Raw genomic sequence first — 27,362 nt, 5'->3', positions numbered from 1 at the left:
GTTTTTATGACTGAAATGGCATAATACCTGACAATGTAGAAATGTACATTTTTTTTTTTATAGTTTACTTCCATGCTTTTGAAATACCACCTGTGGGCTGTAGAGCCTAAATCAGAATTCTTATTTTTTTTCCTTATTTTCTGCCATTTGACTGGGCAATTCTGACTTGGAGAAGGCCAGCCTGTGCTTTGCAGGATACTCCATTTCATACCTGGCTTCTGAACACAAATTCCACCCTATTTGTGACAATTAGAATGTTTCTTCACTGGTCAGGTGGCTTCTGGGGCGAGAATTACCCTTGATGGGGAGCCACTGGCAGACAGGTCCCTGTAACCTGCCTTGGAGCACTGTGGACAGGAGCTAGGGAGTCCTTCCAGTGTGTTTTCAAGAGCTGTTTTAGGGAGGACTGTGCTGCCATTCCTAACACAACTGTATCTGAAGAGAATTTTGTTTGATGATAGGGTCATTTTTTTCTTTTCTTTCCTTGCCTTTGTTTGGTGAACAACCCTGAAGAACCCTAGAGGAAAATGTCTACAGCATTGCTCTTTCCCTGGCACAGCGATACAGTATCTCACAGTGGGAAGTCTTCATGACCCATTTGGAGTTCCTGTTCAGTGACAGTGGGTAAGTACAGTTCGTATGCTTATTAATGTCCATGCTTGTCTCTTCAGACTAGTTCAGAACAGTATTAAAACTATACACTATCAGTGTTCCTGTTAGCTGTATAGTAAGATGTCTTGGCATAGGTTTTCCTTTTCCAATAGCCCATAAGATTTATTTTCTGTCAGAGCTCTGAGTTAGACACTTTCCTGTGTATTGATATGTTCATTCATAATCTGTTGGCAGTGGCGATTTAGTAGTGGCAATAAGGGTGGGCATCTTGTTGCCTTGGAACTTAGAGACTGTAGTGAGAGTTAGATGATAATTGAATAATGACTTAGGCAAGTAGGAAAGTAAAACTTATTTATGCTCTAAATAAGTACAATTAGGAAGGTAGAGTGGTTAGGGAAGGCTTTCCTGAGTGTAACCTTGGACCTGTCCTGTGGTTTGGGTAGCCCCCAAGTGTTTACTTGTTGAAGTTTAATCCCACTGGGAGACAATAAAGGGGTAGTAATGTAATCCTGCTATGGTTTTTAGATCAGCACTGGGGAGGCGATTGGGACTGGATAAGGTCGTAAGAATGGAGCTTCTCCATTCTGTATATAGAGAGATAAGACAATGTAGACAGTATGTGCTGCCTTTCCTTCACCCTGCAATGCTCTGGCAGACGTAGGATTCTATGAGTAAGAAGGCCTTGAGCCTATAGGTCTGTGATCTGAATACACTTTATCATGAAGCCGTCTTCTCTGAGTATTTCATTAGGGCAATTCAACATGGGCTATTACAAGCTGAGATCTCAGTATTGAGTCAGGCTTAACTATACTGCAAAGGGAAGGGAGCCATTTTGCTATTTCTACAAGAGCTCCTTACCTATTCTGGATTCCATACTATCGTGCTACTACACACTGACCAAAGAGTTCTTATCAAAGTCAAAATTTGTTCATTTCACTTTTATTTCACTCAAGTGCTTAAATAGCCTACTGTTCTTAGGGAGCTGCCATAGATGTTTTAGCAAGCACAGAGGTCCTTTGATTTCCTAGTCAAAGCATAAGTCTGAAGGCCTTGCAGAGAATCAATATCAATGTGAATGAGGCCAGAAGTATGAACTAAATGTGTGTGAGAAGTAGAAACTAGACAATGCTGTGCTTATGGTGTAGCTTCTGAAAATTTTGTTAATCACTGAAATACTATTATCTACATTCTAAGCGTATATCAAATTATACTGTGATAATGCTGTTATAGATGGTAAATGCTGTCCTAAATGCAGCATTTTTCAGGCCCTAGAAAAGACCATTGGCATTGACTCATAGCCAAACTTTGTTCATTTCCTTTTCACCTTTTATTTCACTCAAATGCTTAAATAGCCTATGGTCATAGCTAAACTTTGGGCAGAGTACAGGGAATCTTATGAAAGAAGGGGGAGATACAAAGACCTGGAAGGGTCTGGAGCTGCACAAGGAGATCAACAGAACCAAAAAATCTGGGCCCAGGGGTCTTTTCTGAGACTGATACTCCAACCAAGGACCATTCATGGAGATAACCTAGACCCTCTGCACAGAGGTAGCCCATGGCAGCTCAGTCTCCAAATGGGTTCCCTAGTAAGGGGAGCAGGGGCTGTCTCTGACATGAACTCAGTGGCTGGCTCTTTGATCACCTAAGCAAATCAGGGGAATCTACAAAGGTCAAGCAGGATGGAACAGTGACTTGTACCTGAAGAGGATAGGGTGAGGTGGCAGCTGGAGCTGGGACAGCTGCCTTTCAAAAGAATGAGCACAGTGTCCTCCCAGTTTTATGTTATCTTGACATAAACTGGAGTTATGTGAAAGGAAGGACTCTCATTGAGAAAATGCCTCCAAAAGATCTGACTGTAAGACATTTTCTTAGTTAGTGCTCAGTGGTGGGAGGGCTCAGCCTATTAGGGGTGGTGCCATCCCTGAGCAGGTGGTCCTGGATGCTATAAAAAAGCAGGCTGAGTATGCCACAAGGAACAGGCCAGTAAGCAGCACCCCCTCCAAGACCTCTGTATCAGTTCCTGCCCCATTTGAGTTCCTGCCCTCACTGCTTTTGGAGATGAACTGTTATATGGAACTGTAAGTGAAATAAACTCCTTCCCCCTAAATTGCCTTTGGTCAACACAAAAGTAGAAACCTAAGTAAGACAGACAGGCATTGAGGACCTTCTGCATGTCTTGGTGGGATTTCTAGCAAAAGGTGCAAAGAGGAAGAGGAGGAAAGAGACATGAAAACAGGATTCTTCCTGATAGGAAACCATGTCTAGAATGTTCCAAGAATAGGAAGGAGAGCTGAGGGAGTCAAATCTTATTGAAGGGCCAAAGTTCTTTATGACCTAACATGTTTAATTTTTATTAGTTATTTAAATGTGAACATCTTCATTTGAGCTTTTATCAGATTGTTCCATGGCAATGTTGTTATGGCTAGTAAATATTGTCCTGAATTCACCAGTTCTCAGGCACAGTAATATGTTCAAATAAATATTTTCTGTGGTATGTGTGGTGCTTTAAAACACACCATAGCATTTTCATTATGTGTCTTCTGTTTCATTGAATGTTACATAAGGGGTGTTGTCTACACAAACAGGATGAGTCTTTGGTCTCTGAATATATTACAAATTATCAGGCAATCGAGGATCATGCAAGGCTGTTCCTGGCATATCATTATACCTAAGAGCGGTGTGATTATGCAGATGCGCAGCAATTACAAAGCAGGAAATCGTTACCTCCTGGCATCATTACTTGTGAGTGGCAAGGCACTTAATATTGATTTACCAAGTGTTGTTTGGGACTCTGTTTCTTGCTTAGAAGGCAGCACTTTGCCTGACTACTTAATCAAACACACTAACTGCTTATTAGAAATCAGCCTTGTAAATACTATCAAGGTTGCCCAACATTTTATTAGTTAAGCCAGTGCCATTGGGAAGTTAACCAGTAGAATAACAGGAATGCTTTTCTTCCCTTTAGGGTATTGTCTTAGTATTCCTTAAAAATGTCTCCCTGGTCCACCCATGCAGTTAATTTCTCCCCTGGTCCCTTTCCTTCCTCTGGCTGATTTTGACCTACCACACCACCTTGGCAGACTGGTGCAGGTTAGGGCAGCATTAGTGAGCAGATGTCATCCCTCACGTCCAGATGGCTAGACCAGTCCCTGCACATGTAATGATATCTGTGTGTGCTTGAACTAGATGATCCTCTTCTCTGGAGCTTGTTTTCCTCACCTCTAAGCAAAGAATAGTACAACATAAGTGACTGAGCGTTAAAAGCCTGACCTGCTCTGTGCAGTGTGTGGCTACTCCCTGACATGGGCCACTTGTTTCCATTTGCTGATCCTCTTAACCATCCACACTTGAACTGTGCTCTCGTTCCTCCTTAAACCTCCCTTCTCTCCCTTTTTTTCCTGCTCCTACTAGTTTTAAACAACAACAACAACAATTTATTTTGCCTGTTGGCCGGTTATCTAGAGTCAGCCCTACCCAGTGGACATTGGTTCTCTCAGCCCCTTGGTTCTACGGTGGCATCCTCACATTCCTAGCTGATTTGTGACTCATTGCAGATTTAGTGATGCCTTTACCTTGGGGCTTCTCTAGGTCAGGTTAGTGGGCCTTGTAGATGATGGCAACTACCTTTGAATGTATGCACTAGTAATGAGGGTCTTACTTTTCAAGATCCAGAGCTACTGCCCACAGCCACCTACAGCCCAGCCTTCAGCTTGTGTCATAATCCACCAGAGCCACTGTTTTCTCAGTGTGTGTGTGTGTGTGGGGGGGGTGGTGTCACTGTGTTTACCTGTAGAGTTGTGAAGCTTAGAGACAGAAATGTGAGGCCTGAACAGACCGGTGGTTCTTTGTTTACTATTGTCATTCTTATCGTTGTTTCTGTTAATTCTTATTTTTCATCCACAAGTTTTAGACCAAGGATCATTTTAAATAATGGAGATTATTTTAGCCTCATCATCCAGCTTCCCTTGGACATGACTCAAGGTTTACTTACAGAAATTCATAGAAGTAAAATCCTGTATTAGTCTCTGTGTTTTGTGCGCACGCGCGCGCGCGCACACACATACACAAGGACCCAGCAGTCAGCCCTTCTCTTTGCATCCATAAGATAAAGTTAAAGATAAAGATAAAGAAATATTGTTTAGAATAGCGTTTTTGTGGGGACTGTAAGGGCAGAGGGTGGATATGAAGGGATGGGGAAATGAGTGGGATTGGGATGCATGATGTGAATTTTACAAAGAATCAATAAAAAGTTAAAAAAATAATAATGGAGATTGCTTCTAGCTGATGAATTAGGACTGTATTTATTCATTAATATCTGTGATTTTGTGTATGTTGATAAGGAGCCCTCTCTCTCCCCTGGTTCCCCATCATAAACATACAAAATGTCAAGTGTAGTGAATAAAGAAAAAACTATGCAGTTATGAAGGCTCTCTTGCATGTGAAAAGAAAAACCCACCTTTGAAGTGGGATAAAAGAAGAACATTTATTCTAACTCAAAGCGACTATGGGGCGAGGTGAGCTCTTGACTTTTTTTTTTTCTTTTAGCTAAAGGAAGGCCATTTGGCAGAGCATGGTGAGCCAAGGAGAGCTAGGTAGAGTTGGAAATAGATGTTTATGTGTCAGACTCAAAACACCCTCCTTCCCTCCCTTCTTATTAAAGGCACTGTACTTTACTGTCAGTCTTTGTGATGACAATGGAGCAGGTGCTTTCTCTTGCCTGGTATGTAGCATAAAACTGTCTTCTACTTCCTGGTGAGTTAGGTACTGTCCGTTTGTACACAGAGGAAAGACCCCTGTTCCTAAGGACTTTGAGCAACTGCACTGTTTTTTAGTCAATTTCATATTTGAGAATTGTCCTGCCATCTCATGTAGAGTTGTGCAAGAGCAGGCTGTACCTGTGGAGCTGAATAAACAAACTATAATGAAGTCAGTTGCTTGTTCTGAATGAAACAACAGACACAGAATTTATGCCTGAGGGTTGCACTTGCTCAAGCAGTGGGCTTCGTGCCCACCTTGCCACGTTATAGCAATACTGAATTCTCACCTGCTCTTCCAGCCTCACTCTAGAAAGCCCATGGTAGAAAAGAGGAGTTAGTGTTAGCATGGCTAGTAGATGGAGAAGGAACACCTCAGCTCATACTAGTTAGTCTCCTAAAATTTAAAGTAACTTAGTTTATTACATTTGTATGCCAGAGCATTGAAGACTCTGGCTAATATGCTCAATCCCCATTCAGAAAGGCCAAGAGGATGGACATCGGAGGAAGGAGAAAACAGGGAACAGGACAGGAGCCTACCACAGAGGGCCTCTGAAAGGCTCTACCCTGCAGGGTATTGAGGCAGATGTTGAGACTCATAGCCAAACTTTGGGCAGAGTGCAGGGAATCTTATGAAAGAAGTGGGAGATAATAAGACCTGGAGAGGACAGGAGCTCCACAAGGACAGTGACAGATCCTAAAAGTCTGGGCACAGGGGTCTTTTCTGAGACTGATACTCTAGCCAAGGACCACTCATGGAGATGGCCTGGAACCCCTGCACAAAGGTAGCCTATGGCAGTTCACTGTCCAAGTGGCCTCTATAGTAATGGGGGACAGAGCTTTCTCTGACATGAACTGATTGGCCTGCTCTTTGATCATTCCCCTCCCCGAGGGGGGAGCAGCCTTACCAGGCCACAGAAGAAAACAATGCAGCCACTCCTGATGAGACCTGATAGACTAAGATCAGAGGGAAGGGGAAGAGGACCTCCCTTTTCAGTGGACTGGGAGAGGGACATGGGTGGGGAAAGAGAGGGTGGGATTGGGAGGGGAAGAGGGAGGGAGATACAGGGGGGATACAAAGTGAATAAACTGTAATTAATAAAAATAAAAAAGAAAATCAAAACAAATAGAAGTGCTGAACTACCACCATGCTGTATCCGAGTAGACTGTTATATGTAGGTACTCCGAACACAGGTCTTACAAAGTGGCTAAAGTGAGTTGACCAGAGCTATGATTTGCATTGTACATAAAAATAAATCTATGAGGCTTAAGAGAAATGAAAAACTAATTTCTATCATTGCCAAAATGAAGCTGGAATTCTCATTTTTTTCTGTTGTGACTCTTTAAAGTTTAAATCCTTGGCAATTTTGCATTTGTGAACCATACATTGTATTCTTGTTCTCCCCTGTTTCCCTTTCTCCTGCCCCATTCTTGCTGCCCTTCTTCCTAACCTGTACCTGTCCTGCTTCCATGCCTTTTGTACTTTTGCAATGTTTTGTGTAGGTAGCCACTACTGCTTTTTTTTTTTTTTTTTTTTTTTTCACAGTAGCAATGGCCAGGTCATATCCATCAGTGAGGAATTCAGTCTTTCCGCCACCTCTTTTACAGTCTTTTCTAGGTCTTGAAGGGGTGATACAGATGTTTCATTTAGGGCTGTGCATTCACATGGTGTGATTCTTAAGGTTCCTCTTTTCACACAAAGCCAAAAAGTTCCTGACCCTGAAATAGATAGAAACAGAACAGTTCATTTGGGACAGGTAAGCCCATGTGTGACTCCTCATCTGAGTTGTTCTTCTGGCTTTGACTCATGCAAGCCTAGCCAAGCCCCAGAGACTTCCCTTGTTTAAGGTGTTTCTGATAAAATTCTTTTAACCCTCCGAGTACATTTTCTTCCATGTAAAGTGACTTATGCCAATTTTTAAATGCCATGAAATTAGAGATTTATACCCAGTATCTGTCATATAGAGAGTGTTTTTAATAAGTGCCTGTTGATTTTGAAAATAGTTGCTTTGCAGCCAGTCCTGAGGATACCTGATAAAACAGGATCAGATGAATGGGGAGGAGGTCCCCCCTATCAGTGGACTTGGCAAGGAGCACGGTGGAGAGGAGGGAGTGAGGGAGGGACTGGGAGGGAATGAGGGATCGGGACACGGCTGGGGTACATAGTTAGTAAAATGTAACTGATAAGAAAAAAATAAAATACGAAAAAAAAAAAAAGAAAATAGTCTGCCTTTACCAAATTCATCTTATGACCACTACAGTACATCTGAGTAATCACTCTTAAAGTCAATGTGGATATCAGTTAGTGACAAGAGAATAGTGATGATAAAGGACATTATGACCGTTTAATAGATGATGCCAGTTACTGTATCTGAGCTTTGGTATTTTTGGCAATACTGTTAAAGATACACATACTATAAAGGTGTATAAACCTGCGAAAATTGACCTTTCATGATCAAAAGCTTAAGGAGACAGGCTTATCCTTGGGAAAGAGACAAAACTTACTTCCTCAAGATTAGCACTTCCTCAAATACTCAGTGTCGATTCTTTTACCAACTACCTACCTTGGTAATGTAGAAAAGTTAAAGTCAACTTACCCATGTCTTGCGTGGGGCGTTGTGCTAGATTCCTTAGTTTGACCCTCTTCTCAGGTGCGGCTGTCATTCAGAGGGTGGATGTGTCATTTCACTGTTGCCAGTGCTGAAGGCACCATCCTCTGGAGTCACTCACTGGGATTCAGGAATCTTCCTGCTTTGGAGATTAGTCTCTGTGGGAAACGCCCAGTCACTATGTCTCAGCTGTGCCTAACCAAATTTTTGGATGGGCACATTGCTTTATCTCTGGAAGGCCTGACTTGGGACCAGCTCCTACCTCTTGACAGGTAGCTTAGTCTTGTTTGAATTTTGGTTTCTTTCAGAAATTAGGAACATGATCTCCTGCAGAGAGTAGTTATCAAGGCCAAGTGATGTCATAGAGCCAAAGTGCTGCTGTATTGCCTGTCAGTTTCATGTCCACCCAATCTCTATATCTTATGTGTGTCCCCTCTGGCATCCCCCAGCAGCCTTCTTTTGTCCCCCTCATTCTCATTCTTTCTTTCTAATCTCTTGTTTCTGTTCCTTTTGGACAGACAATGGAATTATATTATCACTCAGTCTCAGATTGAATAAAGAAAAATGTAAATAAATTTGGGTGTTTTTTTTTTTTTTCAAATAAAAGTTCCTTTAGTACATGCTGTTTTAGATCACTTTTGGGTTATTGACAACTTGAAGGCATTGCAGAACACCATAATAATAGGATTAGTCATAATAATTTACTCCTTGCACATTAAGTACAACTAATGCGTTCCATTAATTAGTCCTGAAAATTAAATGGGCAATACATAGAATATAAGCTGTTTCATAGCTGCCCCGTAGTTCAGGAAAGACGCACTTAAACCACTTTGAAGATAATTTTTAGTTACATGAGAAAGGTCTATGATGGTTTCACAGTATTTTGCTGGCTTCCTTGAGTCAGATTCTTGGGAATATTTTTCTCAGCAAAGATTTCATTTCTTGTTCTAAAGAGAATAAGTTTGTTTCAATGGAATCTATTAAAATGGGCTATTGATTACTGGCATCTATGGAAGCTCTTAGCACATTGTAATTTACTGAAGAGAAGTATTGGGTCTCTATTGTGTGTCAATAAAGGTTTCCAGGATCTGTCTTGACAAGATAATTAGCTGAAATTGTACATGAGACAAACCGAATTGTCAACACAGAATGTAAGTGAGTGGACTGGATTTTGAATTAAGTCAAAGAGAAGGTAAGTAAACTGTTATGGAGTCACTGTTCATTTGCGGATGGCTGTACTCTGAACAGCTTTTTGGAATGAGGTGTAACACAGGGACTGTCAGGATATTGCTGCTAGAAGGAAGAACTGTTAATGATGGACTCCTCTCTATGAAACAGTTGTTACTGTGGATGCTTGGCCTTCTTGACACCGCTTCTGTGAGGTAGTGAGCAAACAATCTGAGGCTAGAACTGGATGGCCGTTTCTCATCTTTGTGTTGACAATTACCCAGCTGTAAATTACTAGCATATCTAGTGTAGGGGTCAACAAAGTCCTCTTCCTTTCCTTTGCACCCCTTTCATCTGCACACCCATCAGAGGGGATGTCTTAGTAGGGTTACAAGTTTACTGTTTTCTTCCTTACCACAGCATTCTCACTTTTTTATTTTTCAAATTATGGAGAACCATGAGACATTTGCTATCACTTTCCTATATGACTATGTACAGTTTCCCCCAAGCGTTTTCTCTGCTTCTTCAGGAGTCCTGGAAACAGCATTTATATTAGTATGCTCAGCTGCCCAAAGGTCCTTCACAATTGGGGAATAGAGTCTCTCCCTGTCCAGGGCTCTGGGATTGTACAAGACCTGAGGCTTCTGTCTAGGGAAAAACAAAAGATCAAATAAAGGCTTCTTCTCTTTCCAGTTAAGTAAAACTTAGAGAAGCCAATCTGGCAAACAAAATACCATGAACTTTTTTTTTTTTTTTTTTTTTTTTTTCTGTACCAGTATACTGCAGTTTTTATTACTATTGCTCTGTAGTACAGCTTGAGATCAGGGATGGCAATAACTCCAGATGATCTGTTTTTGTAAAGGATTGGTTTCTTTTTTCTTTCCAATTCTTTTATTTTTTTTAATTTTTAATTATACTTTATTTACTTTGTATCCCCTCTCTAGTTCCCTCTCTCCTCCCCTCCCAATCCCTCCCTTCCATGGCAGTTCAGTGTCCAAGTGGGTTCCATAGTAATGGGAACAGGGACTGCTTCTAACATGAACTGATTGGCCTGCTCTTTGATCACCTCCCCCTGAGTGGGGAGCAGCCTTACCAGGCCACAGAGGATACAATATAGCCACTCCTGATGAGACCTAACAGACTAGGATCAGAAGGAAGAAAAAGAAACCCTCCCCTACCATGAACTTTTTTTTTCCCTTAGCATATTAGCTTTAAATAATCTCCTTTAAAGTTTATATTAGAATTTGAGTTAGTATGAAAAAATACTTAAATTAGTATGAAATTAAACATTATGATGTACCTTTTGTTCAATAATAAGTCTTATCGATAGCATTGAAAGCATAATTATTTCTTTCCTGTTCTAATCCTACTTAAACATGATATAAAGTTGATGTTTATTGAATATTACTTCAACACACTCGGATGTAACATATGCCTAAGTGGTGGGGTTTTATCCTTCCCCTTGCTATTTATGTTTTTATTCAAAATTTGCATTTTTATTTACTTGTGTATTTTGTGTGTACTCTTGCACATGTGTGTGGGGGATCATGAATGATTTAGAATAAATGTCTGATCTTGTTGTATGGCCTAACTCGTAAGAATGGGCAGTTCTGGAGCGATAAGGGAGGCCTGTTTCTTAGGGCTACTCTGGTTCTACTTGTGGTAACATAGTAGGAGGGCGGATAGCTAATTAGAAGAGACTTATTAGAGGTATCCTCTCTGAGCCAGCAAGGTGGCTCAGTGGGAAAAAGCACTCTTTACAAGCCAGATGGCCTGAATTGCATCCCAGGACCATGGGAAGGAAAGAACTGACTCGCAGCAGTTGTCCTCTGGCCTCCACATGCTCACTGTGTCATGCTTATGTGTAGACCCCATCGATCCATATCTTTTTTTCTCTCTCACCAATAAATGAGCCTTCTCTTCTGGGGTTTAAGGATTATGTTTATGAAAAGAACAATATCATAATGTAGGCTCTTTGGTTCTTGATTTCAGTTTGTCGACAGGGGAAATTGAAAAGCGAGCCCAAGCCCTTCATCTCTTTGATACTCTGAAGACAGATCCTGAGTCCTTTCATAAACACATGGTCAAGTATATCTACCCCACCATCGAGGGGCTTGATCACGAAAGGCTGCTGTATTATTTCACTCTTCTGGAAAGCTGTGGCTGTGTGGGCTTTGAGACAGCTGCTATTAAACCAGAAACCCACATCCGCCTGCTGAAGAAGTTTAAAGTCATTGCATCAGGTAGGACACTCATGTTTCTGCTGGCCAATCTTTCTTCTAAATGAAATCTAGGGATTAATTTTCTGCATACAGCCAGCTATGCTCCTGTTTTGTCATTGACTTTGTGAAATCACATATTTGTGAAGGTGATTGACTCTAGGTAGTACCTTCCAACTCCTTTACCCTGTATTGGGAGAATTCAGCATCAGAAAAAGACAGAAATCTGAAATTCCTCATTGACTTCAGGTTGATCTGCTGTGGACAGCCTTCTTTTGTCATACTCTGTATTATAGAGTGACATGATTGGGGTGTTCTTAGGTAGTTGGGCAGAATTTCATTTCAGCAGAACTTATTTGAAATAGTCATGCAGCTTGTGGGACAAGGAGAGTTAGCTCAGCAGTTAAGAGCACTTGCTGCTCTTGTGGAAGTCCTAGTAAGGTTCCAAACACCCCTCTTAGGCAGCTGACAAGTCCCTGCACTCCAGCTCCAGGAGAGCGGACACCCTCTTCTGGCCTCCATGGGCACCTACACACATGGTATACAGACATAGATGCAGGCACTCACATGTACACCTAAAATAAATAAAATCTTAGAACATATTTATACATTTATGTATGATCTTAAATACAAATATATGTAATATTCACAGGATATGTAAAAGGAGAACATTTGCATCTTAATGAATTTTAGGAATGTTTAGAGAGGTGTTCTTGTGCTTATAACTAGGAAATTCAATGTGTTAAGAACCCTCAAATCTTTCTGTGGTGCCTCAGACTTTATGTAGCACTTTGGTCTGTGCTCACTTTCTTTTCATGGCAACTGTAAGGGTGGCCTTTAGGTCATTAGATGTTTTGGCAGGTGCCTTCAAGTAGCTGGTGACAAATGAGCAATTTGGTGACTGTACTGATAAAAGACAGTGTAGGTGCTGTGGAGCATGAGTTACAGAGGCGAGGAGACAATGACTCATTGAGGGTACAGGGAGGGACACTGAGGGCTGTTAAGTTGAGTGACTTAGAATTACACAGTGCAGGCTGGAGCTAAAACTCAGAGTTTCTGGTCTTCTCATGAAAGCCCAAGGCTCTCAGTATAAATTGCTATCTTTTCCTTAGCCACTCAGAGGGCTTGTGTGTGGTGAGGTGCCTGTGTGTTTCCTCTGCAGTCAGCCACTTCCTTTCTCTCTCTTCTTCCCAATAGGTCTTGATTATAAGAAGCTGACAGACAAAAGTGAGGATGCCCTGGGAGCCCTGGAGCCTGTGCTCACTAGTCAGAATATCTTATCTATTTCCAAACTTGCTCCCAGAATCCCAGAGAAGGATGGGCGGATGCTTTCCCCCAGTTCTCTGTACACTGTGTGGTTGCAGAAGTTGTTCTGGACTGGGGATCCTCACCTCGTCCAGCAAGCTCCAGAGTCCTCCTCAGAGTGGCTTCATGCCTATGACGTCTCCCTCAAGTACTTTGACCGCCTCTGTCCAGATGACCTCATCACTGTTGTGGATGCACTTACATTCTCTCCAAAAGCTGTGTCCAAGGTAACTGAAAAAGCAGCTCAATGTAGATTGACAGTACTTTGACAAAATGAGAATTGTGCGTACATTCCATAGATTTGTTTGTTTGTTTTTGGAAACAGGGTTCTCTGTTTAGCCTTGACTGTTCTGGACTCGATTTGTAGAACAAAAATCACTTTCTCCTATTACATATAAAGAAATAATAAAAACCAGAGATACAAGCTCTAATATAAGCATACATTTTGACCTGTCATAGTTCTCATGGGTATACCTTAGTAAATACATTATCCTTTTTTCTTTCCATTGTGAAGTATATGGAAGAACATTGTCCATCCTTGATGTAATTTACTCATAACCCAGCGTGAAACCTGGTTTGAGCCCTTAGGAATTTTTACATGACTGTGACACAAAGTAGGGCATGGCGATAGGATGTCTCCGAGAGCGCATGCCATAGTTCCCAGTGTCTCTGTTTAGATCAGAGGCCTTTGACCTCATTCTAAGACCTGCTCTCCACACCACATCAATAGGTACTTGAAGTCAGAGTAAGTGATAGGGTCCTCTCTCCTTTTTGCCCTCTGACCCAGATAATCCTGCTCAGCAGATGTTTCATGCTCACTGCTTGTGCCCAGGGCATTGTGTCTCTTAGAATAGCTCTCAGCCTCTGCCTTTGGAATTACTGTTTTCTTCCAAGACAACAAATGCATGCAGTACCTTACCCAAAGTGATTTGCTGCAGTTAATATTACACTGCTATTACAGGATAATTGCAAAGTCTTGCGAAGCATTCATTTCAAGTTTGGCACAGGTGAATTCTAAGTTTTAGTCACTCACTAGACTCCAAGTTGTAGGTAACCAAGAACCTTTTCAATTTTGATTAAGATAATGCATCTAATTTAAATGATAACTTGATTTTTAGTTTTATAGCCACTGCTTTAAAATAGAGATAGTTGCTTTTTTTTTTTTTTAAAGGAAAGAAAGATTTTGTGTGTGTGTGTGGGGGGGTTTAGATAGGGTTTTTCTGTGTGGCCCTGGCTATCCTGGAACTGGATTTGTAAAATAGGCTGGTCTTGAAGTCACAGAGATCAGCCTGCCTCTGTCTTCCCAATGCTGGGATTAAAGGCGTGAGCCACCACACCATGCCCAGCAAGGATGATTTTAAAGGAACGCTAGCAAGAAGTATTTAAGAAAAACCTAAGTTCGAGCTCATATCAACCTGGTGAGTCACTTATCAGTTGTGAGAATCCATTAGACTTTGCCTCTTCCAGAGGAGGCTAAGGATGAACAACCTTTGAGGAATGTTACCTGATTTTAGTAAAGTTGGTAATAAGGAGTAACAATTTAGAGCTGAAGGAAGCCATATGTGCCCTTTAATTCCTGGCCATTATACTTTACTAGCTTTAGGACTTCATAGGGATAGGTTAGTGGACTAGGTCCAGGAACCCAGGAGCACTGGGCCCAGAGAGTGTGCAGAGAACAGCCCAGCCCTAAGCAGCTTGTCATGGGTCAGGGCCACAGCAAGGCTGAGTTCAAATGGGAGAGGTGGGGAGTATGTATTGTGTGGGAAGGAACCAATCCATCCAGGAGTCTGAAACTGAAAAAAAAAAAAAAAAAAAAAAGGTTCCTAAGCTGGAAACTGAGCACTACTAAAGGAGTAGACAAAGGCTAAGCAAGAAGACAGAAGAACCGCCTTCCAATGCCTGCCCTTAAGCTGCAGGGGGTTGTAAATAGTTTCTGTACATCCAGGAATGGTCCAGTGTGTGTGTGCTAAGTGGGAGCATATTTGTGGAGGTCATACCAGGCAGGCAGTGCTGGACCTTCTTCAGCTGTGATTTATTCATGTGGAAACTTGAGTTACATCTAGACTTTACTTGAAGTTTTAGCCTCAGTATTATACCATATGTTCATCATCTAAATCAGCCTTAGTCTTAAGCATTCAAGATGTCTGTGAACCATTTGAAAGTGTGTGACACAGTTGTGTGTGTGTGTGTGTGTGTGTGTGTGTGTGTGTGTGTGTGATTTTATGAGTCAGTGAAGATTCAGTCAATTAGTGTGTTGATGCTTTAGCTCAGGTTGTGTAATCCAGGCACAGCATTTCTTTTTCATATGCTGTTCTTACGAGTAAGTTTTCTAGTGCACCAGGAGAATTATGAAAGTAAAATAATTACCTTTTAAATTCTGTTTTAAAATTTTAAAGTTTCCCCCATTTAGTAATTGTTTAACTTTTCATTTCATTGTTAGAGCAGAAATATATTAAGTTTATATAAAAATGCATGTTTGAAGCCAGTCAGCACCAAGAGAGAGAGAGACATAAAGAGAGAGAGAGGAGGAAAGAGGAGAGAGAGAATTATGGACACAAGTCTCTCAAGTCCCCCGTGTTAGAGGATACATTTGGAAGAGGGAATACAACTGGATTTGTTCAAATTTTCAAAACACCAGATGTTCCCACAGCTTGTACATGATGCTGAAATGTAAAGTGAGTGTATGTTATTCATACACAGTGTGCAGTTTTCAGGAGTGTGCCCACATTTAATTCAGAAACAAAATTTTAGAAAGAATGCGTAAGCTTTTTCTAACGTGCCTAGAAAAATAGTCAGCAATTGTTCTGATACTAAAATTCAGACAGGAATTTCCCAAAGTCTGCATCATATGCTGAATCCACAGTGAACATGCCAGTGATGGCCTTCTGTGCTTGTACCAACAGTTGTTTAATTAACGTTTGCATTAGCAGAATTCTCAGATGTTCTGGGGAAAATGTTTACCAAATGGCATTGTCATACTGAGAGGCTAAACTTCCCTGACATTTGGGGTGATGGATACGCTGAAGGGAAAAGGATAAAAAATGTGCAACTGCTGCAACCTAATGGCTTCCACCTTGTTAATTTCAGCTATTAGAAAGACACCTCCCCCCAGGTACAGACAGAAAGTGAGGGTGGGTGACGCCCTCCCCAGGAGATGTGAGAAACCAAACCATCAGCAGCAACTAAGATTATCTCAAAAGCCTAACTTAGTAAGCCAAAGAGCTTATTAGGATTCCTTACAGAAGTGTGGGTGAGCAGGCACTTACAGGAGTCAGGGTAAAGGGTCGTTTATGGGTGAGAGAGTCACTTAGAAGAGCAGGAACAACTCAAATGTGACTGCATCACCAAAACACCCCAGCCTGGGCCACAGCCCCACAGCAGGAGCATGGAGCTCAGTGCCTCACAGGCTGGGCAGGGATGCTCCACGCAGCTTAGTCTCCCCAGCTTCTGAATTTAGCCTCTTGTTCTGAGTACAGTACATAAAGGAAAGGCAGCCTTACACATATGTAAGGTTGGAAAGGGGATGTTGCAGTAGCTGCTACTGTGGGGTGCACTCGAGCTCGAAGCATTCTAAATATTAGCTCCAGTGAGCAATCTAAAACCATTTAATTGCATTAAGCATTTGGAAATATTGGTACACTGGAGCAGGCAGATCATTCAAATGGTGAGACATTGCATTGTTCAGTGTCAAAAAGTTACATGCATTAGTGTGAGCACCAGTCTTTCAGCAGATAAATCTTGATTTTTTTTTCTCAGATGCTGTCAGGCTAAGAGTGGGAAATACAAGTTTCCTTTTAAAAAAATTAAACTTTATCATTGAAAACAAGTATTGTTTTCAATATTGCACCATTTCCTTGAAGAGGCAGTCTCTTTCATTTTAAAGAAAATATCTACAAGATACTCAGGTCTGAATAGATCTGTAGTTTTGTTCACAAAGCTCAGGCTCTGTCAGCTCACAGTTCATATGACTGCCCAGATTCTCTGTCCTGATCACACTGTATACACAAGAAAGTACACACAATCATACATCTTCATACAGAATATTAACATGAGCACAGTAATTGTCATTTAATGAAGTTAACTGTTTCTATTCTGTCATCAAGACTATTCTTATGTGGAATGTCAGTATAGGATTTAGTGACTTTTGGTTTAGTTTACTTGGTGTTAAGTCCTCACAACTTCACCCATGATTTCATTTTCATTTAAAGTACAAATGTTAACACATTGGAAATGGGTAACAATACTTTACTGTCATTACCAAAACAATATTTATTTTTAGAGCTCTTTGAAATAATGTTAGGATTCTTTATAGTTTATATATCACACTTTGAAATGATTTTGGGACTCCTGATAGATTATGGAGCTTACTAAAGGTTATCCTCTTTTTAAAAATTTTTCTTTTATCGCAGATAGTTTTTTTTTCATATACTATATATTCGGATTATGATTGTACCTCCCCCAACTCCTCTGAGATTCCCCTGTCTCCCTCACTTTTTATTTTTTATTTTTTATTTTTATTAATTACAGTTTATTCCCTTAGTATCCCCCCTTTAGCTCCCTCTCTCCTCCCCTCCCGACTCCATCTTCCCTCCCCCTTTTCCACCCATGTCCCTCCCCAAGTCCACTGATGTGGGAGGTCCTCCTTTCCTTCCCTCTGTACACCTAAAGAAACTAATCAAGAAGGAGGACTCTGGCTGAGATGCTCAATCCCCATTCAGAAAGCCAAAGAGGATGGACATCAGAAGAGGGAGAAAACAGGGAACAGGACAGGAGCCTACCATAGAGGGTCTCTGAAAGGCTCTACCCTGCAGGGATCAGAGCAGATGCTGAGGCTCATAGCCAAACTTTGGGCAGAGTGCAGGGAATGTTATGAAAGAAGGTGTGTGTGTGTGTGGGGGGGGTAATCGGACCTGGAAAGGACAAGAGCTCCACAAGGAGAGCAACAGAACCAAAAAATCTGGGTACAGGGGTGTTTTCTGAGACTGATACTCCAACCAAGAACCATTCATAGAGATAACCTAGAACCCTTGCATAGATGTAGCTCATGGCAGTTCAGTGTCCAAGTGGGTTCCATAGTAATGGGAACAGGGACTGTCTCTGACAGGAACTGATTGGCCTGCTCTTTGATCACCTCCCCCTGAGGGGGGAGCAGCCTTACCAGGCCACAGAGGAAGACAAGGTTATCCTCTTTAACAAGTGAAAATGTCAGTTTTGTTTTGATATTTACATGAAACAGTTTCAAATGTCTAAGATTTGTTTATGATTTTTATTCATATGTGTGTAGCCACATGTATTTATGTGAACCACATGAGTGCAGAAGCATAAATGCATAATAGTTTAGTCAAGATTTTAGCATTGTTATTGATAGAACTGGAGAGGAGAATGTGGCATACTTCTCATGTCAACCATCTTCATCCTGAACTAGTTGATCTTCACCCAAACATGCTAGTCACACAAGCTGGCCTGTTGCTCACACATGCTGGTGGGAAGGGATGCGTCCTTTTTGTTCACAGTCTCCAGAGAAGCAAATCCTAGTTAGAGCTTTCTAGTAGATCTATTGTGTGATACACATGGAGATGGAAATGCAACCGAAATAAGGTTGTCCTCTGTATTGTCTTCCCAACAGGTGACCAGTGTAAGATACTAACGGAAATTTGTGTTCACTTTTTAACTACATTTGTGAACATGTGGATTGTACTTACATTGTAAGTCCACTCAGACAACCATAAGAGCATGTTAGACACATCCGGAGCCTAAGTGTGGCCCTGGACCATACATGGCTGCCAACAAAAGCCACAAGTAATGGTAGAATACTTGTAGCAGCCAGGTAGGCCTGTAGCAGAAGGGCAGAGATAGGTATCGCATCCTTGTCTTCCCATGTCACTTACTGGCTGTTATTCCTCTCTTCAGAAGTGGGATAGGAAAGAGAAAGCAGCATTTGCTTTTTTGGAAACTTCATGCTTTATAGGTCAGAGAAGAAACTGGAGAAAGGGAAGCTGCTTCCCATACACATTTATCCAGAAGAATGTCGCACTGACACTAAATGAGACCATAGAGCTCATCTGTCGTGTATGGTGTGTGAGTAGTGGCTACCATTTATAGCCCAGTTACTATATACCAGGCACCGTATCATCAGTAAACAGTAAACAGTAAACAGCATAAGAGGCTTTCAGCACAGAAGTCAGCTCAAGCTCAGAGGTTAGGTAATTTCTTCAAAGTTAGACGGTGGTTGGCAGCTAAGCAACAATTCCTTACCTACCTCACTGTCAGAGCTCTTCAGCAGATGTCTAGCTTTTCTGGAGACAAGAGCTTACAATCCTAGAGACAGTCTATTTATTTACTGGATGTGTCATCGCATGCATTATATGGAATTCACATCTACATGTTCTTTGTTTTTCCAATGACACAGAAATACTGCCACCACCTCCCTCACTGTGGCATATCTATTTGGTTCATTGTTGTTGTTTGAGACAGGGTTTCTCTGTATGTAACCCTGGCTGTCCAGGAACTCGCTTTGTAGACAAGGCTGGCCTTGAACTCACAGAGATCCACCTGCCTCTGCCTCCTGAGTACTAGGATTAAACGCATGTGGCACCATGCTCAGCTTCAGATTCTAACCATCCTCTCTATTCACTGTATTTTCTGTTCCCCCTAAAAAGATATTTATTAGTTTAAATATCACAAATCTATATCATCTATACTACTTTAGGCTAGCTATAAGGCTGGAGTTTCACTGGCCTAAAATCAAAGAGTCAGCAAAATGACATTGCTTTCTGGAGGCTCTATGGGAATCCATCTGATTGTCTAATGACTTCTCTTATTCCTTGCCTTATAGTCCCTGTTTTCTGTCTTCAGAGACAAGAAACACTTTCCCTCTGGCCCTTGAGCTACCCATATTTTCTCTGTGTAAAGCCAGGAGAGTTTCCATTGTGAAGCCTCAAGTGCCGAGACAGACCCAGAATGGTCTCCACTCTCCAGACCCATGAGTGCCCATTCGCCGAGCACTTGATAAAATCCAACACCTGTTCATGTTTAAAGTCCTGGAGAGATCAGGGATACAAGGCACATACCTAAACATACTGAAAGCAATATACAGCAAGCCTCCATCAAACTAAATGGAGAGAAACTTAAATCAATTCCACTGAAATCAGGGACAAGGCAAGGCTGCCCACTCTCTCCATATCTCTTCAATATAGTGCTTGAAGTCCTTGCTAGAGCAATAAGACAACTAAAGGAGATTAAGGGGGTTCAAATCTAAAAAGAAGTCAAAGTATCACTATTTTCAGATGATATGATAGTATATATAAGTGATCCCAAAAATTCTACCAGGGAATTCCTACAGCTGATAAACACCTTCAGCAAAGTGGCTGGATACAAAATTAACTCAAAAAAATCGTTAGCCTCCTGTATACAAAAGACAAATGGGCTGAGAAAGTTGATTGGAGGACCTCTTCACTGCCATTCTTCTTGATACTATGAGCAAATGATTGCCATGCTGCTTGCCTCCTAGCAGCTCATGGCTTATTACATCCTCAGTGTACATGAGTAGCAAATGAAGTATGTTTTAATAGAAGGATAGTTCTGGTTTCTTTTACTTAAAAAAAAAAAAAGAAAAAAATCTCAATTAAATGCATCCTACATTATAGGTATGTAATTGTTGATTGTGGTTCCTCAATTTTTAAATATGCTGGCTCTGCTGCTCTAATATGACCTTCATCTAGTTCTGTATTATAGTCATAAACATTGCTTGTCCATTCTTATTGAGTGCTTATCCTTTTGTGGAACATTATAATAAATAATAAAGAATGAAAGAAAGAAAAAAGAAAAAATTAAAAAATTATCTAAATTTAAAGAAAAGAATTCTAAAGAAGACTTCACTGTGAAAGTACCATTTGAGCAAAGACTTTGGTAAAGTAAGCTGCACAATGCTATTTATTGAACACATGCTGGGGTTACTTGAGGGAAAGGAGGCCAGTGTATTTATGTGGAATGAGAGAAGAATAATGGGCATATGAGGTGAGGTCAAAGAAGAATGAAATGGTACCAGCTGGAATAGAAGCTTGAATGAATGAGAAGCCACTGAAGAGTGTTGATCCAAACTGATGTTTTAACAGAATTGTGTGGGAGATGTTATAGCAGGTAACAGCAGAAGCAAGTAAACCGCTTAGGCAGTTGAAGTTATCTGAGTATGGTAGGGAACACCGTAAGGCCATTTGTGGATGCCTGTAACTGCAGAGTTTACAGAACCCTATACAATGCCATCTTTTCATATGCATGTATAAATTAGACATAGCAATAGGTTAGCAATAATAAATAATGACGTAGAGCAGTTAAAATTATTCAGTAATACAAGATTTAAGTATTAAATAGATGAGTATTAAATTACTCATGAACTCTTATAGAATTTTCCATGTAACTTATCCAGAGCATGGTGACATGGAACTAAAACCTCAGAAAGGGAAACCTTAGCTAAAGGGAAGGTACTCTGAGGATGAGGTCAGTGTGGATTAGGGTAATAGCAATGAAAGTAGTGAAAAGTGTTCAGTTTTGATTGAGCTGATGAAGATTCGATTTGCTGATGGCTTTGACATTCTAAGTGAGAGCTGAGGTAACAAATCCAGTGTCTGCCTGAGTAACTGTAAAGATGGGAGCTGCTGTTCAGCAAAACTTGCTTCTACCTCTGCTGTCTTGTGACAAGTGCCTATTTCTGTACTTAAAGCATCTTAGAATTTTTACCTTTCAATGTAGACCTTTCTAGATTATAAAGCATATATATTACATAAGTTTGCGTGATTTGACTGATGTATGAGTCACATCATTATCAAGGCAAATGTTTGCTACTTTTTGGTTATGTTACTGTTTTGTTCTTTTTTTTTTAATTAATTAATCATGTTGTTGCTACTGCTGCCTTTTGTTCTTAGGAGTTCTGCTCTAACCCCCTGGGGCAAACTCAAAGGAATTTTGAGAGATGATAATTGTTGTCAGACCCACACAGCCTAGAATACCAGACAGGCACTCAAAAAACAGTACGGAGTGTGAGTCAGCATTCAATGAGCATGGGATTTCAATATTTAATCTCACATATCCTGGGTCACTTGACACTTACAGGCATGTTATAAGGATGACTTTTAAGCAAGTATTATCATCTTCAGTCTTCAGTTACAATGCTGGGGAGTGATTACCCAAAGATTTTTTTTTTTTTCTTCAGTACTAGGGATTGAACCAGCGGTCTTCTGTGTGACTACTGGACAGGTTCTCTACTTTTGAATTCTATACCCAGACTCTTAGGTTTTGACCTTTTTATTCATTCAGCATCTTGCTAAGTTAACCACACTGACCTTAAACTCATTCTAGCCTGGGCAGCCTTGAAATAGTGATTATCCTGTCTCACCCAGAAAAAGTACCTGGATTACAGGCCTGCGTCACTTTGGAAAGCCAGGTATGTTTGACCCAAATAGACAAACCATACATTAAAGAAATGCCTCAAAGGGAAGCAGAGAAATCTGATGTGGTGTAAAGAGGAAACAGGAATCAGGTGAATGGACTGATTTCTGATTTCTGATTTCAGGATGATGGACTGATTTAGGGGAGGGTGATGTAGAGGTGAAGAAAAGGGTTTGGGGGGCCTTGGGCGTGCTAGTCCTTTATGTAACTCCTCATAAACCCTTGTGGCAAGTATGTTGAATTGAAGACCTGACATCTCTTTAATTGACCCAAAAATTTAGGCTCAAAGAAGTTCAAGGGAATTTCCCTTGGATACTAGTACATGATTGAAAGCCTGCGCCTGACCCTAAGTCAGCTTTATATTCTGAAATATGTGCTGCATGCAAATATGTGTAGTTTGTCTGCAGATCATGTAGATTCTCTCTTGTTCACTCACCGTGGTTTTAGGAATCTGACTTAGTGCTGATAGTGCTATGCACATCGTAGAGACTCTCAAGGCTGTTTGGAAAATGTCATGAGAAACACAGATCTGAGGCGGTACTGTTCCTAGAATTGGTTGAACATGGAAAGCTTTGGAAGGGACCAGTGGGAGCACCTGGGAGTCAGCTCCATGTCCCTTAGTGCTGTGTAGTTCTCCTTTGTAATATCCACACAACACACACAAATGGGAGCTCAGGGACTGATCAGTCACCCTCGCATCAGAGCATGTCACAACAAAGAATTATGTCATAGTGCCGTTCTTTACAGCTGTAAGAAACACAATTTAGGCCATCATCCACAATCTAGTTATGCAGCTGATGGGACATTTTTACTGAAAGTAACATGTCCACACTAAGTGTGAATGAAAGAAAGAGGTCTCAGTGAGCTCACAGGACATAATGAGCAGGCATGAACCTGTTCACGTTGACCCCGCCCCACAACTGGTCACATTAAATTTTCCCATGATTTGGATTGTATGTCCCTTGAAGCATAGCCATGCAAGACAGAGCTCTTGTAATCAACTACCTAGCAGGTACTTGCCAGACAGATGGCGTGTTTGCTATATGCTGCTCCTGCTTCCTGCCTCAAAAGGGAATTATGGGTATTGCATTCACTCTGTATTGTATTGTAATGTATTGTATTGTATTGTATTGTATTGTATTGTATTGTATTGTATTGTATTGTATTGTATTGTATTGTATTGTATTGTGACCTGTATGTAGAAGGCAGCTAAGAACTGGCCTTCACAGCCTACACAGGGCATGCACAGGTCTGCACCTGTGGGGTCCTAGAGATGAAAGAAGTGGATGCAAGCCCCCGTCCTTAACCCAGAAGCAATCTCCAGTTGATAAGCACTTGCAAATGAAAAATTAGTTTTCTCCAAGGGAGTCTCGCTGAATTAACAAACCATTCTTAAGGGTAGACTGTATCTGCTGTACACAGTTAATAGCCAACATGTTGAAAACAAACTCAATGTCACTTTGAAGGTTCCCACCTCCCAGTTTGTCTCACAATGGTGTGTCGGGGCTTTTCTTCCTTTTTTCTTTTTATTTATGTTATTTGTCTCTCTTTTAACTATAAATTCTTTGCATATATATTATGGTTTCCAGTTTAGGGTTTTTATGAGATTCCTAAGTATACAAATGAGTGGTCTCTGGGTCTATATCTGTTTTTTGTTTTGTTTTGTTTTATCTTTTCCTTGGGTTCTTTACCTTCTGTTTGTTTATTTTGCCCTATTCCAGAGTGTTAGTTTTTGTGTTGTATTATTGCATTTTATTTATTTTATTTTATTATCCCTTAGAAGCCTGTTTTTTGTTTGTTTGTTTGTTTGTTTTTTTTTTTTCTAATGAGACACAGAAAGGGGCTAGAACTGGATAAGAAGGGAGGTGCAGAAGAGCTGGGAGGAATAGAGGGAGGAGAAACTCTAATTAGGACCTATTATGTGAGAAACAAGTATAAAAAGGGGGCCTGGCTTCCCAAGCCTGTGATGTAACAACAAGGAGAAGCAGCTGCAGCTATCCAGACTACACCATGGCAGTGGAAATAACTGTTCTTCCAGGTCCCTTCTTCCGGGACAGGTGCTGCAGAACCAAGACCAGGAGGAGAATACTGTGGAGTTTCCCTGCAAATAATACTACCATCTTAACAGTCAAGGAAAGGAAGCCCAGAACAGTAGGCTAACTGGTAGATATGACAGCCTAGGGCTTGGGTTCACGCCTGCCTCAACGTCTTGCGTTACATTCTTCCCTTTGCTTGCCTATTTGACTGCAATAGTGCATCTAGGGTGATCATAATTGCTGGCCTGACTAGCATGCTGAAAACTCATTCTCTGCTTTTGCTTGGGAAATTATTTCAAATTGACTAAGGTGATAATTGAGTAAAAAAATTGAAAATTGGTCAATGATCATATGCACTGTACAGTCATGAATGCCAATGCCTCCTACGCTCAAAGAGGGCCTGGAGGGATGCCAGGATGGTGATGTTTCTGTAGCCCAGAGTTCTCTTCATTAATAATCTGGGAAGGAGCAGCATCCCCCTTCCCATGAAGCTTAGAGGCTTTATATTCATAGGGGTATAAATCCTTGAAAGGACAGAGGAATAAATAAACCTCAGAATAATGCAAGCTGATATTAAAGCATATTTAACATGAAAAGGAGCAGTGGGGGGACAAGAGGTTTGGAAATAATCCCCCTCCCAAATTGCACCTTTCCTTGGCAGGCTTCATCCTTCTACACCACTTACTATTCAGCACTAAATCTTCCATGGCATGCCTCTCACTGCTTCATTCTTTGTTCATCCTACAAGCTCCCTTCCTGCCATTTAACTACCTTTCAAACTTACAGCCATATTTATCTTCTAATTGCTGTTTATGAATATGTCTTCCAGTCTGTGCAGTGAAGGAATTTGTAATAAAGAGCCCCTTTTGTCCTTGCAGCTGCTTTGTCAGGTTATGCTCGAGTCGTCCTAACTGCAGCTCTCAGGAGTTTGTTCGTACCTGTTTGGTGGTCATGAGCAACTCTCCATAGATGAAGATGTTAGATGAATGAAAATGTTGCATCAGGAAAGTAGGAGTGGTCTATGCTTGAGTCAGTGGGAGCTGAGGCAACATCCAGGAAGTGCTCCACTGTAGACGAGACGTTGATCCTTTGTGTGTCTGTGAGTGTGCCTGTCGTGAACCTCGCAGCAGGAGAGACTTAAAGAGGTGTATTCCAGACGCATCTAGCAAGAAATAGCAGGGTGCTTTGAGTTGACTACAGGTAGATGGGTACAGATATACTCTAAGTGGGAGTAGAGGGCGTGTCCTGGACATGGATGGGCTAGACATGAGCTTTAAGGCAGATGTTGCTGGGTTTTCACTATTGGAATAACACTCTGCTGATTGGAGAAGGGAACAGATGGTACCAATCTGGAGTCTACTGTGAAGGCCATCATGGCATTTGATGGGACAAGTGGGAGTGGGTTGGCATCTGTGGTTGTGACTCTGGTACAGCCATGTGTCTGTCTGCATGGCTTTCTGTTGAATTTCTATAAACTAACCCTTGGGGCCATGCCTAGCACATGGTCAGTGTTACAGTGTTGAACTAGAAAATGGAGGAGGGAGAGACAGAGAGAGTAGGGTGGGCCTATAAATGGGAGCATAAAAAAGAAAGACTGTCTATCCAATGGTAGTTAAATAAATTGCATTCAATTTCAAATTAGCTGAAGCTGAGGATATATGAGTAAAATACTTTTTCTCCCTTGGCTTTTGTTATATTTTATATTGTTGCTGTTAGCAGTGGGAACCATAGAGCCCTGTTTTCCACTCATGGGAAACAACTGGGTTTTACGTCCCTTCCCTTTCGCAAATGCCAGCTTTCTGTGCAAAGTCAAGCCATGCTCACTTTTTAAAGCATGTCTTTTTGGAGGGGATACTCAGTCATAAGGTGCTTGCCATTGAATCAGTCCTTGTGAATTTTGAATCAAGCTGTTTCCTGAACACTCCAGTTCTGGTTTTGTCATTCTTCTGTCAGAGCTCCATTGTTGCCTTCCAGGAAAGATCTAAGTACAGTGTCTTTAGCCTGATGCTCAGGCTCTGGCGATGTCACCTCTGTCTCTTCCCTCCCCTTTTCTGCTATGCCTTTGTTGAGTGCTGTATTCTAAACAAGCCTGTGTGTCTGCAGCCTCCTGTCTGCTACTGACTGGTGACCTCTTCAGACTCCTTTCTTGCCTGAACTCCCACTTACTCTTCAGGAATATCTTTCCTTAGGACTAACTCTCTATAGCTCTTTCTTGAACTTGCTTGTGCCTTCTTCCATTCTTGACAGAGTGCCCATCTAAAGAATTCCATAGCCTCCTATAGCTACCCTAGTTTTGTAGTGGCCACGCTTCTTTATAGTGTCTTTTACTTCTTCTTGTTTCCAACTAGATTGTGACAAAGCCAGGGGCAAGGGCTTGATCTGCTTTTGTGTTTCACCAGCATTCTGTCTGAGACAAAGGCACACTATGTGTTGGAAAATGTCTATCCAATGAATAAATGTAACATCACCAGTTTGGCATCATTGCACCCTTGATCCCCCTGGCCTGTTATTGTCTCCATGGCATATTTTTTAGCCAAGTTTGTATTATTGTGTCACAGCCTTCAAGTTGTTAGTTTGTTTTTATCTCCTTGGAGTCTTATAGGAATGGGATTCTGTGCTGTGTCTTGATAATCTGCAGCCTTTCAAGCATTCTAGACCCTGAGTATTTACAGAGATGTTAACTTGTTGACAACATGGTGGTGTTTCATTGCCCTTTTTTAATTTAATCAATTCACAGCCTGATCCCAGCCCCTTCCATCCTCTTCTCCAAGGCCCACCTTCATGCTTCCTCACCCCTGCTCCCCCTTTCCTTCTTCTCAAGGAAGGGGAGGCCCTTAAGTGGTACCAACCCACACTGGCACCTCAAGTTGCACTAGAGCTAAGTTCATATTCTCCCACTGAGGCCTAGCAAGGCACCCCAGCTAGCGGAAAGGGATCCAAAGGCAGGCAACAGAGTCAGAGATAGCCCCTACTTCCATTGTTAGGGAACACATATGTTGACCAAGCTGCACATCTGCTACATGTGTCATTGTGCTTTTCAAAGGTCCATTTTTCTTCTCCTTGTTTACCATAGTTGTTGAGCAGTTTTACCGTAGTTCTTTTATCATATACAACAAACAGTTGTTATCCTAAAGGACATTGTTTAATTGTGGTAAATACACATGCCTGTGGAGTAGGCAGACTCTGACATAGAGGGAGTTGGTAAGCTTGGAGATG

At 41.3% G+C, this 27,362-nt stretch overlaps 1 protein-coding gene across 3 annotated transcripts in view; it reads left to right on the top strand.

Moving 5' to 3' along the window:
- Positions 1 to 27,362, top strand: part of Nbas (NBAS subunit of NRZ tethering complex) — a 299,994-nt gene that overhangs the window by 206,429 nt on the left and 66,203 nt on the right. For all 3 annotated transcript variants that reach the window (XM_055625644.1, XM_055625653.1, XM_055625635.1), the window contains exons 42-44: positions 514 to 624; positions 11,135 to 11,385; positions 12,559 to 12,893. In XM_055625644.1, coding sequence (XP_055481619.1) covers positions 514 to 624; positions 11,135 to 11,385; positions 12,559 to 12,893 — 697 coding nt within the window. The remainder of the gene's footprint in view (positions 1 to 513; positions 625 to 11,134; positions 11,386 to 12,558; positions 12,894 to 27,362) is intronic.

This window comes from Psammomys obesus, unplaced genomic scaffold (assembly GCF_907164565.1).
Source record: "Psammomys obesus unplaced genomic scaffold, mPsaObe1.curated_primary_1811, whole genome shotgun sequence".
Lineage (NCBI taxonomy): Eukaryota > Metazoa > Chordata > Mammalia > Rodentia > Muridae > Psammomys > Psammomys obesus.
The sequence above is the reverse complement of the archived record's forward strand: the minus strand, read 5'-3'. Positions and strand labels throughout refer to the sequence as shown.